The sequence below is a fragment of the Myotis davidii genome, unplaced genomic scaffold (genome assembly GCF_000327345.1).
Source record: "Myotis davidii unplaced genomic scaffold, ASM32734v1 scaffold599, whole genome shotgun sequence".
NCBI classification, from domain to species: domain Eukaryota; kingdom Metazoa; phylum Chordata; class Mammalia; order Chiroptera; family Vespertilionidae; genus Myotis; species Myotis davidii.
In genome coordinates this window covers 1172805-1187942 of record NW_006290772.1, presented here as the reverse complement: position 1 = coordinate 1187942, position 15138 = coordinate 1172805, and the positions used below count along the sequence as shown (strand labels likewise).

The window sequence follows — 15138 nt, the reverse complement described above, 5'->3', positions numbered from 1 at the left end:
GTGCCATCTGGACCCAAACAGTACTCAGGAGGCCCCGGGTTATTTTCCACAGAAACTAAAGGAAGTCTAAGTCGGGGCTCCCCACGCTGGCGTGAGCAGCGTCTCGGAGAAGCAGCCGGACCTCCTGAAGCCAGGAGGCGGCGAGCCCATCTTTTCTCGAGGTTGTTTCAGAATTGGATGTGAGGCCCTGGCCGCTTGGCTCAGTGGATAGAGCGTCAGCCTGTGGACTGAAGAGTCCCAGGTCGGATTCCGGCCAAGGGCACATGCCTGGGTTGCAGGCTCGATCCCCAGTAGGGGGCGTGCAGGAGGCAGCCGATCCCTGATTCTCTCTCGTCACTGATGTTTCTATCTCTCTCCCCCTCTCCCTTCCTCTCTGAAATCAATAAAGAAATTTAAACAAATTGGATGTGAGACTTTTCCCTATACTATGAAAAGTCTAACCGAAATCCTCCCTTTGCCATGTACTTGGCAGCATTATTGTAACTTGTTTGGTTTCATAGAAAAAATACCACCAGTGGTAAGTAAGACTTTTTATTTTCTTGGTTTTTTTATCTTTATTTTCTAACCCTTCCAAATGCAGTAAACTCACTTTACCCTCTCCAGCTAGTATTTGGTCACTAATACTTGGAGCCTACTAAGTTAGGCTCCTGCTCCCTGACTGTGAAATGACGCAGAGGGAGAACAATGACAGGAACCCAACTCGCCACGGAGACAGCGGATCCCCGGGCGAGGGAGGGGGCAGCAGGTAAGCAGAGGGGCTCTTCGCTCAAAGGAAAAGCGGGACAGGGAGCTCCGGGCCTGGAGGAGGAAGGAGGCAAAGGCCCAGGGGCCTGTGGGCACGGGCTCACCGGTACTGGAACCTCCTGGGGTTCCGCCGCCTGTCCCTGCTGTTATGGTAGTGGGGGCACGCATAGCCCTGGCGGCAGAGGCGTGGCGGCTTCGGGCACTGCTCGGTCTTGTAGCTGCCCAGCACGAAGTTGGTGTCTGAAAAACAGGAGCCCACATAGTAAACGGATACACGCATGCTCACAGCACATGTGCTCGTAGCAGCCCTAGTCATACAGCCAAAAGGACACACACCCAAGTGTCCGTCCACAGAGGGAGGAAGCAGCACAGTACTCCATCCGTACAGAGGCACAGTGTTCGGCCATGAAAAGGAATGAAGCGCAGACAGTGTGCGTGAACCTCAAACACATGGTGCTCAGGGCAAGAGGCTACACACCAGAGACCACGTATGTGTGAGAACAGGCAACTCCACAGACAGAAGGTAGACGAGTGGTTGCCAGGCTGGGGAGGGGAGAGGGGGGTGTGACTTATGATGGCGATGGGGCTGCTGTGGGGAAGCCAGACAGAGGGTGGAACCAGAGAAATGTGGTGGTTGCACATCTGAATGTACCACAAACCACTGAGACGCACACTTAAAAATGGTTCGCTTTAGCCCTGGCAGAAACAATGGGCTCTGGGTGATCACGCGTTGACACAGGTTCAAGACTGTACCCAGTGTCCCTCTGTGGTGGGGACGTGGGCATGTGGGGGCACAGGGCTCTCTGTACTTTCCACTCATGTCAAACCTAAAACTCCTCTAAAACCTAAAGGCTATGTTTTAAATGATTAACTTCATGTATCTGGATTTTATTTCAAAGCAAAAACACACAGAAAGCCACCGGGGTCATTTAAAAGCAGTAGCCAGCCCTAGCTGGTTTGGCTCAATGAATAGAGCATCGGTCTGGGGACTGAAGGGTCTTGGTTCGATTCCAGTCAAGGGCACACGCCCAAGTTGTGGGTTTGATCCCTAGTAGGGGGCATGCAGGAGGCAGCCAATCACTGATTCTCTCTCATCATCTCTTTCTCTCCCTCTCTGAAATCAATAAAAATATATTAAAAATAAATTAAAATAAAATGAAATCTAATTAACAATCTAAACCACCACCTATGGGTGAAGAACAAAAACATAGAAAGACAGTGTGCAATGGCTCTTCTGAAGAAGAAGGTGGTTTCAGCGCCACTGGTGGTGTCTAGAGCAGCGGTCGCCAACCTTTCGGGCCCCACGGATCACCAGTGGTCCACAGACCGCCGGTTGGAGACCGCTGATCTCGAGCACTTGGAAAACGGAAGCCAGAGCACCTGAACCAGACAGACTCCTGACCCAAACCCAGGCGCAGGCACCAAGGTTACTCTGTAGGGCCCTGCGAAGCTTCGGCCCAAACTGCCCATCACCTCCTCCCACTGTCCTTCCTCAATCTCAGCTCTGCTGGTGCTGGGACCGTCGCCCACACCTGCGCTGTGAACCGGAGCACCGGCTTTAGCAGGTAAAAGTCAGGGATTTTCCGATCAGGGAGGGCTACCAGCTGGGAAACAGGAAATGGAACGTTCTCAAAGGCGTTTTCCAGAAAAACAGAACAATCCGAGGGAAGCACTTATCCTGGATGCCAGGAAGCGGGGAGCTGGGCACACAGCGTTTCTGTGGGGAGGTCTGGCCCCAGCAGTGACATCACAACATGGGGAGGACCTCACAGCACACGCGGTCGCCCTGAAACTTGGAGTAGGGTCCCTGGGCCCCCTCCACATCCCAGACAAGGCCAAGGCCATGGTCCTCAGTGCTGGTTGAGCTAGGGGCCCAGTCCCGAGTCCTCGGTGCTGGCCACGCAGGTGCCACACACAGTGCCAGGGCTAGAGCGGGGGAGCAGGAGGTGGGAGGGGAATCCGGAAGGGCCTGTGCATCACCTTTATTAATTCACCCCTGGAACCGCAGCCCCAGCACAGACATCCTGTGAGCAGAGGGACTCACTGCTCACGGGACTACAGTCCCGCAGTGTGGTTCATGCATGAGAGTCAGTGAAGGAAGGTGGGGGAGACACAGCATTACTTAGAGGGGTTTTCTTAAACCCTCACTGGTCTTTGGGATGCTCTGGAACAGGCAAATCCAAGGAGACAGAACGCAGACCAGTGGGGGCCAGGGACCAGGGAGGGACTGCTTAATGGGGACCAAGTTTCCGTTCAGGGTGATGGAATGTTCTAGAATTAGAGAGTGTTGGTCGCACAACATTGGGAATGGACTAAATGCCACTGAATTGTTCACGTTAAAGTGGTTAAAATGACAAATTTATATGATGTATATTTTACCACACAAAAAAGATTTCACTGCCCATCGCCATCATCTGTGGAGGCTGCCAGGGGTAGGGCCCCACAGTCCCAAGGGATACGGCCATATTTCAAACAAACCCCCAGGGACCTAAGGCTGCTGATCTGAAGGCCATGCAGAGGCCCACAGGGCAGGGTAGGCAGCGCCATGAACAGTAGCCCAGTTCTGGGAGGGCCCACGTGGTAAGGAGCTGTGCCAGCTGTGCACCCTCCCCCCAGAGAAGCCGTGGTGTGAAGTGGCCGGGGGGCCGGATGCCTGGGTTCAGACCCCCTCAGTCCCAACAGCCCCCACAGCCCCAGGACCGAGGGTAAAGTACTCGACTCAATGAGTCCCAGTTTCCTCATCTGATCTACAAACAAGGGCAATGAGGCCCACTGCGGAGGTCACTTTACAAACAGTGCTCAGGGCTCCCCTGCCCACCCTCAGTGGCGGCCGTGGGGTTACCTTGCCACCGGGGGTCCTCGCCCAGGATCTTCTCGATCATGGCCTGGCTGGCTAAGACCCCAGGCTGCAGATCAGGGATGCCATCCCCACCGCCGAGCTGGCCGTTCTGCAAGGCTTCCTGGGCCTGCAGCTCCCTGCGACCAAACAACACAGCGGTTACTGCTCTGGAGTGTGTCCAAGCCCTTCCCGAAGGTGAGGGACTCACTCGGTTCTATCACTTTAAGGAGCCCCCATATGTCCCTGGAGGGGCTGGCGGCCTGGGGGGTTCAGGACAGTATCCTGCGTCCCTTGGGCACCCCCCTGTCCTGGGACAACGGTCTTGACCCAAATCCTAATGACTTGAGAGCTGGGTGTGTTTAGTAAGGATTCGCTCATCGCCCTCACCCCCTAGGGAGCTCCCCGTTGCACGAGTCAGAAGGAAGGAAACTTTTTAGAATAAAATCAAAGCCCAGGAAAAGAGCTGCTTAGGACCAGTGCTGCCTGAAACTGGGGAAGTGAGCTGGTTCCCCACCTGCCCAGGGCGGGGCGCCTACTCACCGGATGTCACACACCGGGGGCCGCAGGTCCAGGGGGCCGTGGGCGAAGGCGCAGTGCGGCCCGTTCTTCACGCAGTGGCCCCGGGCGTCGGTCTCGTGGATGCACGTGCCCGTCTTGTAGTAGCGCAGGTGGTACTTGCGCTCTGTGTCGCCGGTTGTCCGGTGCAGGTACGGACACCTGGGGAGCAGAGGGGGGACACAGGCCGTCTGGGCCTCAGGGCCTGGGGACAACCTCAGCGCCAACCTGCTCCACTTCTCCTTCGCCCGTCAACAGCTGGCTCGTTTTCCTTCCCTCAGCTATCAGCTCTCCCCGAAGGATGGACATCGCTGCACGGGCCACTTGGCCCTGATCTGGAAGCCCTGCCCAGGGCACTCCGACCCCACACATCCCTCAGTTACACATGGTAGAAAGCACAACACCGAGTTTCCCTGAAAACCATCCTGGATAATTTCTTGAACAAAGTGTGGAAAAATAAGGTTCACTTCCAGGCCTCAGCCACGTCACTCATGTTTCCTGACAAGCGTTACCAAATAGTGTGCGTGGCCACTCCCATCCCCCATCCAGGCACCTGAAGGAGGGAGGGACAGTGTCTGGGGAGAAACATGGGAGCCGGGCCATGGCTGGAAGAGGACGCTGGTGGGAGACAGGCCAGGAGAGAAGCGAATGGGATGGAGGGACGAGAGGGGCAGTCACACAGGCCAGGGGCGGCTGCGAGCCGCTCGCTCCCTGAGAGGGTCACACGGTCTCAGGCTGCCAAACAGGGACCCGGTCCCATGCTGCAGGGAGGCAGCAGCTGCAGACATGGTTGAGAAGGGTTCAGTCCATGTGCAACATGGGGACTGCGCCTGCCGCGAGGTGGGTCCCCCAGACAAGGCACCCGGCAGGAGGGGAAGGGAGACACAAGGGATCCTTGTGGCAATGACCCCTTGAGCAGCCTGAGAGTCAAGGCAGGGCCAGTTGCTACAAGTCCCCAAATTCAAGGACAGTGAGGCTTGGGAAAGGCCCACTCCCACCTTGCTGTCTGGCAGGCTGTGGACTTGGACCTGGATGCTGGGGGGCCCTGTGGGCATGGCTCCCCACACAGAGCACAGATGGGTGGCGCTTTGCCACCTTACAGGACCCAAAAGTAAAGTAACAAATGACTTAGTGAGCATCCACTCTAAACCCTTATCTTATGAGGCTCAGAGTGCAGATAGCTCACCCCAGACCTAACTGAGCACCGGGGTGGGCAGGGCCTAAGGGGAGACAGACACATGGCGCCAGGTAAGTCCCCAGGTCACTAGAGCCAACCAAGCAGAAGGCAGGTTAGAAGGCCGCTGGGAGCCCAGATCACACCCAGAAGAGCTGGATGAAGGATTTCCAGAGATGTCTGTGCACCACGATCGTGGCAGCATGATGCTCACTAGCTCAGAGCCGGAAAGGACCCAATGCCCATCAGCTGGTGAACAGATAAGCAAAACGCTGTCTATGCAGACAACAGAATACTATCCAGCCATAAAAGAACAAAGTTCTGACACATGCTACGTGGATGAAACCTGTAAAACCTCATGCTAAGCGAGAGATGCCAGACACAAAAGGACACATATCACGTATTCCACTCACATGAGGTCCCTAGAACAGTCAGATTCATCGGGACAGGAAACAGAAGAGGTTACCAAGGGCTGGAAGAGGGGCGAATGGGGAGTGACTTCTCATGGGAACAGAATTTCTGTTTACTGTGATGGAAAGAATTTAGAAACAGTGATAATGGTTGTCTAACACTGTGAATGTAACTGATGCCGCTGAAGTGTACATTTGAAAATGGCAAATACTGCCCTTGTCGGTTGGGCGTCATCCCATGTACCAAGAGGCTGCCAGTTCTATTCCCAAAGGCATAGGCCCAGGGTTGCAGGCTCAATCCCTGGTACGGGACTAAGGGAGGCTGCTGATTGATGTATCGCTCTCACATCAATGTTTCTCTTTCCCCCTTCTTCTCTTTCTAAAAACCAATTAAAACTCTTTTAAAAAAGAATTACTATCGTATCACTATGTATTAGTATGAAAAGGAGATGTTATGCATACATACAGCACTCTACGTGCCCACAGAGAAGATGACTGTTTCCTTTGTGTTCCCAACAAGGAGTTCCAAGAAACATTTTGGGGAGATATAAGTGACATGAAAAAATATTAGCATAATTACTATATCCTAATTGACATACCCTTGCCTAAAATCCCTATTATAAAGTTACAGTTTAATATATATATGATATATTTTTTATATATATATTTCAAGCTCCTCTGAGCCCTTCCCTGCGTCCGCACACAGCGCTGCCATGTAACACAGTTTCTGGCACCCGGGACCGGAGGATGTCATGGAGAACCCTCTGCCACACCAGGGAACCTGATCTAGAACACAGGACCCCTCCCCGTTTACTCATACAGATTGCTATCATCATAAATAAAGAACTTGAAGAAATAAAGAGGCCAGGAATTCACAGAACAATAGGCTAGGGAAATAAAGAATCTACAAGACAAAAAAATGTCATGGATCATGACCACTGAGAGGCACTTGGCATGGAAAGCCCCCTGTTCCAGGGCAGAACCCAGAGCGGGGCTGCGGCTGCAGAGAAGCAGACGCCCTGCAGACGCCGTTGCCGGAAGAAAGCCAGAGCGCAGCGACTTCTCTGGAGGGGCGTCTGGTGACACGGAACGAGACGGCAGTGCATTTACTCTCCCCCCGAATAACCCGCTTCTAGAGACCGGCAGAAGAGAAAAAGACGGCCCCCCAACGTGATCTCTGCAGGGCTGTCATCCTCAAAGCTGCAGACAACCAAAGCCCTGGAATAAACAAGACGGCAGTGCAGCTCTGAGGAACAGGGGGTCAGTATGGACAACCAGGGCAGGGGCGCCAGGAGGTGTTGTGAGGGAAAAACGTGAAGAAATGGGTGTTTATATCGGAAGATGGGGAACAAGAATTCCTATATATCTGCTTATATCAAAAATTATGGAAGGAGCAGCAACTGTTTAATGGGGAGAGAATTTCAGTTTGGAGATGGGAAAGATCTGGAGATGGATGGTGATGATGGCTGCCATGTGAATGGACGTAATACCACTGAAGTGTACATTGAAAAAAGTTAAGGTGGTAACTTTTATTACAAAGTAAACAATTTAAGCTACAAGGAAAGCCACCATTTTACAAAAGCAGTTCCAACCTTCAGACCTACCTATGCATGTACTACAAGTCAGGCCTAAGAACCCCACAGTCTGGGGAGAGGGCACCAGCGCACCAGAGCTGAGGCAGCCTTGAAGTTTCTCTACAGAACTCACTCCAAACAGCCTCAGCACAACAGAGGGCTCCTGACTTCCCTAATGTTAAATCTAAAGTGTCATTTGTTCCCTAATGGCCCCTCAGGGTAGCTCTGCCACCATTTGTTTCTTCTCCAGTACCATTGCCACGGCAACTAGAGTCAGGCCAAGGCCTCTTATTCCCCAGCACTGAGCACCAAATAGACACCACGATGTCACTCAGAGCATGTCACCTTCTTCATGAATTAACCCTTTGCGGTCGTTTGTCTACTCTCAGTCACCAAAGCTTTTTTACCATTCCGATTGTATGTCTCTTCTCAGCCACCACAGGAAGGAACCGTACGAATCTTAACTCTATTCATTCATGTATCAGTTCATAATTTCTCTGAAACCTCTTAAGTGTCTAAGCGACCCTGTCACGAACCAAAACACTGCCCCGACAAATCGGAGATATCGAATAACGATGAAGAGTTTTATTTTGGCACCTTGAATACTGACTCTGACGTAGAAAGTGATAACATCTGTAGTGATTCTACTAGTAGTGACGTAGTTCCAAAAAAGAATTAATAAATCTTGTCTATCCTTCATAATCTTGCATGTTATGTATCACTGCTCTTTTGATGGAAATTAATTCCGACCAGTACAACACCCAAGTCCAAATTTAATACGACCGCAAAGGGTTAAAATATGAACTGACCTTAACATACTGGAGAACATTTAACAAGAAGAAATTGGCTTCACCTTAAGAACATCTAAGAGGTGAAAGGGAAAACCTCAGAGAATACCCAGTGACAAAGCCAGGCCCCCTCCTGGGCTAGGGAAGAGGCCCCCAGGGACGGCCTGACACCACCTGCAGATTCCGCCTTGCACAGGAGTGCACTAAGCCATCCCCAGGATGGCTGCCAGCCTTGCAGCACTTGCCAAATTCAGGGTGACATCCATGGTTCTCAAACTTGTCCACAACAATTAGTGACCTGAACAGTGTCACTAAAACAGGGCTCCTGATGGCATGGCGCAGGGGCACGTGGCCTGGTGCATGCCGGCCCCCGGACGTAGCTCCACCACAGGGCTGTGCAACCACTGAACCAGGATGGGAGGAACAGGGAGGAACACAAGATTGTCCCTAACCAGCCCAGGCCTAGCAGCTCAGTTGTGTAGCCAAGGCTGTGGGTTTGACCCCTGGTCAGGGCACATATAAAAACCAACCAATGAATGCAGACATAAGTGGGACAACAACAAAAGACTGCCCTATCCCTAAGGCTCCGGGAGAGCCTAAAATTGCCCCTTTCTTACCCGAAACAAAACTGGACCCACCAAACTCGGACCTACTGCACAACAAGACCAGTCTATGTGTGTGAGACCAAGGTGGCCACCGAACTCAAACCCACTGCGCATTAGCACCCGCCTGTGAAGTGGACTGGCCTGGACCAGGGCTCCCACACGGGAAAATGGGTCAGAATCACCTGGAGGGCAGGTTCCCCGGTGATACTGCTGCTGCTAGTCTAGGGCTGGTCCAGGAGACACACTGGGCTGAGAATGACAAGGAGGATGACCCCCTCCAAGTCCTCCAAGCTCCGGCACAAGTGGGAGAGCAGAACCCAGCACAGAAATGACTGAGGTGCAAAATGGGACAGAATGAAGCACACTGATAGGAGTTTGGAAAATGAGCAATGGCAGAGAGACTGTGTGCTGCATACAACTGGGGGGCAGGGCTAGAGGTTCTGGGGTCCTGGGGTCAAGGTGGGGGGATGGTAAAAGGGTGGAGCTTATAGGGAGAAGCCAGTGTGTCCTCTTACTGCCTCTCCTCTCAGACACTGGGAGTGGGGGTCTGCCAGCCCCCCATGTTGACCACATCCATCTGTTCATCCCTGGGCCCTGCAGCCTCTGGCTTCCAAGGGCTGCCCCGAACTCCTGAGCCAGGACAGTGACCCCTCATTAGTCCCTAAGAGGGAGCATCAGCTCCAGCAACGAGTGCACCTCCTTCCTCTGCACCCAAAGAGCTACCACTCTCTCCCAAGGACAGAAACGTCTCTCCACCGGCCCCAAGGGGCACCTGATCTCCCCGGGCCAGGCCTTTCATCCTGGTCACCATCGCTGTCCCAGCCCTTCACCTAAAGCAACAGGAACTGAAGTGCTTGCAATCAGTCAGTGCTTTTAACATTTTTATATGGGTCTCTTACAGATCTAACTCAGTCACCTAATTGCAATTCTCTTAAGCTGGTTAGTTTGTAACCAAAACAGTGTGTTTTCACCCTGGCCCACATGCTCAGTGGTTAGAGCGTCGGCCAGAGCACGGAAGGGTCGCAGGTTCATTCCTGGCCCCAGTCAGGAGTGTGCAGGAGGCAACCAATCAATGTGACTCCCTCACAGGGGTGTCTGTCTCTTTCTCCCCTCCCTTCCACTCTCTGAAAATCAATGGAGAAAATATCCTGGGGTGAAGTTTACCAAAAAAAACCCAAACAAACCTGTGTGTTTTCTTCTAGTCTATAAGTAGCCTAACTATTGATATGATGCTCTAGTATTCTACCCCTGCCCTTGGCTTTCACCTTACCCAAAAAGCACAAGCAGAATGCGCTTGTAAAATGCTTAAACAACAAATTTATAACCACCCTGAAGTGAACGAACTTCCATCTAAGCCTCAGGTACTAAGACACTCAACTTTAAAAAATTAAACATTGCAAAGTATCTTTCAACAAAAGGTCAAACTATACACAAGTATGATACAGCAGGGACACCAAACTTCGGGCATGTAGAAAGGCTTCCTTAAATCAACAAGGTACCACCAGGAGTCACAAGGGAAAGCCCGCTGAGTCACACATCATCTGCTCCACCTGAGAGGCCTGTGCCCCCAGCTGCCCAAAGTGCAGGGAGCGGGGAGGTATCTATGGTGAGAAACGGCAGGGAGCCCCACAAAGAATAAGGCAGATATCCAGAATCAACCTGTAAAGTTACTCCACATAATGATCAGGCCCATCTATTTATATATATACCTATATATTTAAAAGCCTAATATGCAAAGTGTCCCCTCCAGCATTCCAACGGGAGACTGGGAGTTCGATAGCTCGCTATGACCTGTGCTGACCACCAGGGGGTGGCACAGAACGAAGGAAGGCCTGCGGCCAGGACTAGGGACCCTACCTGTGCATGAATTTTGTGCACCAGGCCTCTAGTTTCTTATTAAAACAAAAAAACTTGTAACTGTGTGGGTCGGGGTCAGCCTGTCTAGGGCAGGAGGAGGGTTAACAGAGAAAACAGAAAACATTCACTCAGCGCACATACAGTTAGGAACTGCCTGAATTGTTTTCCAATAAAAATGTTCTTCTGGAGGGCGCTCACACCCCTGGGGAGGGCTTTTTCCTTTTAAATGTCGGAGCCCACACCTGTAAGTGCCTGACCAGCACCGAGAACTCCGCACACGCAGTATCCTGTAGCGAGAGGTGCCAACCAAACCTGGGTTCAAGGTACGAAAACCAAGACCGAAGCTGACAATTCTCAGTCCCCGCGGGGAGCAAGCCGGACAGCAGGGGGCCGAGGGCCGTCAACACCCGACGCCTCTCTCAGGGCAGTTTTCAATACGTGGCTGGCCCCACAGAAACTTCCGGACAAAAGCCGCTTTCCTGGCAGCCCCAGCCTCGGAAATACCTGAGGTGGATCCAACCAGGTGGGAACACCGACCCTGTGGAGCTGGGCCCGCCCCGGGAGCGGTTTTCTGCGCAGCCAACTCTGTCCGCAGGTTAGAGAAAGCGCACAGCGCCCACAGCGCACACCGCACACCTCACACCGCGAGGCGGACCCAGGCGGTCCCACCGCGCCCGGGAGAACAGTTCCCACGGGGGCGGGGCGCGGTGCACGTGACCCGGGCGGCCAATCGCGGCCCGCACCGGGTAAGGGGCGTGTCCACCAGAACAAAGGGCAGTGGCAAAGGGAGGACCAATGCACTCCAGCGCAGAGGGGACCCTCCCTGACAAAGGGGTGCCCGTCCGCCGAGGAAAGGGGGCGGCGGCGGGGCCGTGACAGTGGAGAAGGCCGCAGACGGAGGGGTGCGGGAGGTAAGAGGGTGACTGCCTGCCCAGGAAAACGGGTGACAGTGGGGTGGGGCATGACAGCGAGAGACCACGCAGAAGTGACAGGGAGAATGCCCGTGGAGGGGAGGGTGTGACAGCAGAGGAGACTGACCGCCGGCCAATGAAAGGAAGTGGCAACAAGAGAAGGGGTCACCAGAGAAGAGGTGAGCGCAGGAGGAAGGGTAACTAACTGCCTGTCAAGGTAAAGGGATGACAGTAGGGGGGGCCCATGGAGACTGAGACGAGGAGGGGGGCTCCCAGGAGGTGACGCGGGAGTGGGGGTGACATCAAGGGAGGGCACCACTGGGAGGTGGGTGATAGTGAGAGGGGGAGTGTGACTGCCCGCCAAGGAACAAGAGTGACAGTGGGGGTGTGGCAGCCAGGGAGGGGCCCCTGGAGGAGGGTGGTGGCAGGTGTGTCAATCCTTCTGCAGGCCTCACCCGTTTCTGGCTCGGCCCCATGTTGCCCCCAGCAAGTGTCAAGAACAACGTTAGATGCTTCTGTCACCTGAAAGAAGGGTTGGCTGGAGGGTCTTTGTTCTTTGATACACAGTCATGTTTTAAAATAATAGGTTGACAGTACAAATGCTCAAAATAGAAATTTCAAGAACCAATGAACCGAAATAAAAAGGAAACAGATATTACCTGTCCTTGCTCTGAAAGGTAGTATCTATTTACAAATCCATGGCAACCTTTTGTGGACCAGAATATGTAACTCCACAGGACAAACTCCAGGGTATTCCATTTGTAGGTGACAGGAAAGTCCCTCTCCCAGAGAATGAGCAAAACGAGCAGTAATTGCTAAGGAGAGAGCCCCTGGGGAGATGTCCGGCTGTCAAACTCATCCTGAAGAGCTGAAGCAAGTCATCACATGTGCTCAAGAGAAGTTACAAACATCTTTAATAAGACACATGTGACTTTCTTAGTGTGCACAGATGTACACAAGATGTATCCAAAACAGAAAGTGCCAAACAAGCATCTTGGTCCTGTTTCTCAATGATAACCGTATACCATTTAGACTACACTAGTATTTTTATTTTAATAATATTTTATATTTTTATAATGAACAATTGCAAATCACTTGATTACTATTTGCGCCCAGCTTTAAATGACCAGCTGCAGGTAGGTATTCACTGCAGAACTCTCATCTCATAAGAATTGGACCCCATCCCCATGCCCAGCCGTGGGGCTGAATCAACATCAAGACATCCAGACTCTGGGACCCAAGACAGCTGTTAAAATATGCTTTCTTTTCACGTATTAAAAGCACCACCAATGAATACTCTGCTTAATCCCGATACTGGACTCTAGGATGGGGTCAGACATGCCAGGAGACTGAACCCCCAAACCAGGGTCAAGCAGCAGGGCGACTCAGGACCCCAGATCCAGAGAAGTGACGGACATGACCACGGGAATTGGGGGACTGATACCAGGCCTCGGCTAGACAAAAACATCTCTCTTCTGAAGAGTCATCTGCAGAAAACATCGGCTCAAGAACCATACAAAAAGGCACTTTTCAAACTTCACAGAAGTAGAGCAATCCTAACCGTGGTGGAGCAGTCCACATGATTTCAACAGGCTTCAAGCTGCCTTAAGAACACTATGGAATTAGATGGTGTTCAACGAAACACCTTTCAGTAACTGAATAAAGTTTATAAAATGACCACAGATTAAAAATGGACTTCGTGGCCTAAGCATTCTGGAAAATGAAGGAAAACAGACTCATCACACCAGACTGTATGTGTGGGGGAGTGAAAACTGTCTTCATAACTGAATCATCTCCCTTCAGAGGGTCAGGGGATGGAGCCTGAAGACCTCTCCAAATCAGATCCCCTTCCAGACAGACGCTGAACAAGCTGCTCTTTTCAGAGGATCTGAGGGCACAGTGATGCCACCCCACCTCCTGGCAGGAATGGATGTCCCCCAGCCCCATAAAACAGCCCACAGGAAAACAGCAAAACCCCACTGCTGCCTACCAAGCTGTCTATGAATATACAAGCTGACTGTACTTTTCCTGTTTTCCCATTCTATACACAGGGTGGGGCAAAAGTAGGCTTACAGTTGTTCATAATGCAAGAAGAATCTGTTATTTCACGCACTTACAACTATAAACTTGGTGTTCATAACACCATTAGGAAACTTGTAAAAAGAGCCTAAACTTTAAAAGTGCTGCATAAATGGCAGCCTGCAAATAAAATTGCTTTTAAAAAAAACAAACAACTAAACATATAAACAGCAAAAAGGGGGAACATTCCAGATACATTTGCATAGTGTGAGTACACGTTCTAACTAACGCTCTCGTTACAAACACAATGGACAACTACAAAAATGGTCCTAAACCTAAAAGCTGTACCTCCTTTGGGCTGGTTCTAATAGAAGAAATTGGGAGAACTGTAGCAATCAGAAGTGGGAAGTGAAGCAAATTCGGTTTGAATCATGCAAGGTTTATTCCGTGAGATGCACAGTTCTTCCCACACTGGCCTAAAGATAGGAAAATTCCCCCCTCCCTCGGCCCCCTCCAAACCAGTCCTGGTCATCGGAAAAACTTCAGAGAAAAGAAAGGATCCCCTGTACAGGTGTGCCAGATGATAAAAATAACCAGGGGTCTGCCCCTCCCCAGCCCCACCACACCCCCTGCAAGGCCAGGTCAAGGGGCAGAGCTGCGGGTGCTGCCCCCTGAAGGCCAGCACCCCCCCCACCCCCCGCACACACACTCACTCGTCGCCGTCGGGGCACACGCCACTGGCCTCGTCGTACTTGGAGCAGTACACGTCTGGGCTGTAGTTGAAGGTGCCGTCGCGCCTGCGGAGCGGTCTGCGCCGACGCTGATTTAGGAAATGCCAATGGAAACAGGTAAATGGCCTGTGCTGGGTGCACTTGTGCTGCACAAACAGGGAGCACTGCTCTGTCCTAAACTCCTTTAGATACCTAAAAAGACAAACAGTGTTGCGGGTCGCTTCCGCCGCCGCCGCCGCCAGCAGGCAGCCGGAGACTCGTGGGTTGGGGCAGGGGCTAATTTTGACTTGTCTGTCTTAATTGAAATTTTCTCGGGAGTTAGTTTTTATTCCGAGGTCACCCCAACCTAAATTGTCAACTCAGCAATAATAAGTTTGTTTCTGATAGAGTGTTATTTTAATTCGTGAGTTGATTAATTAAAGCTCCATAGGGTCTTCTCGTCTTATTTTTTTATTCACGCCTCTTCACGGGAAGGTCAATTTCACTGATCGAAAGTAAGAGACAGTTAAACCCTCGTAGAGCCATTCATACAAGTCCTTATTTAGCATCCTCACCCCCATCCCCACCCCGATCCCCATCCCCATCCCAATGCGCGACTGCCACTCGGACTCCAGATGATCCCAGACGGCCGCCCTCCCGCTCCGGGGCCAGGAGCGTTTCCCAGACCTCAGGTGTCATCTCCCAGACCCCATGCATTTACCCCCCATCCCGACCACAGCCACGACTGCCCACTTTCAGGCACGACACCGAGACCCCAGGTGCGCCGGACCCCAAAGCCCAGGTGACACCTCCGACCACAGGCAGAGGCAACCACAGCCCAGATGGCCGCCCTCCCCGCCCAGGCACGGTCCCACATCCCGGCTCCCAGGCGCAGTCTCTGCGCCTCTCCCCGACCACAAGCTCGGTTCCCCGACCTCCAAACAGAGGCGCC

The 15138-nt window shown here is 52.3% G+C and overlaps 1 protein-coding gene across 1 annotated transcript in view; it reads right to left on the bottom strand.

Annotated features, from left to right (window-relative positions):
• Positions 1-11128, bottom strand: part of UNKL (unkempt family zinc finger-like) — a 43096-nt gene extending 31968 nt beyond the window's left edge. The window contains exons 1-4 of the mRNA XM_006763934.2: positions 11051-11128; positions 4124-4300; positions 3587-3720; positions 849-984 (exon numbers count right to left, since the gene is read on the bottom strand). Of these exons, the coding sequence (XP_006763997.1) occupies positions 849-984; positions 3587-3626 (176 nt within the window). The 5' untranslated portion in view covers positions 3627-3720; positions 4124-4300; positions 11051-11128. The remainder of the gene's footprint in view (positions 1-848; positions 985-3586; positions 3721-4123; positions 4301-11050) is intronic.
• Positions 11129-15138: the final 4010 nt, after the last annotated feature.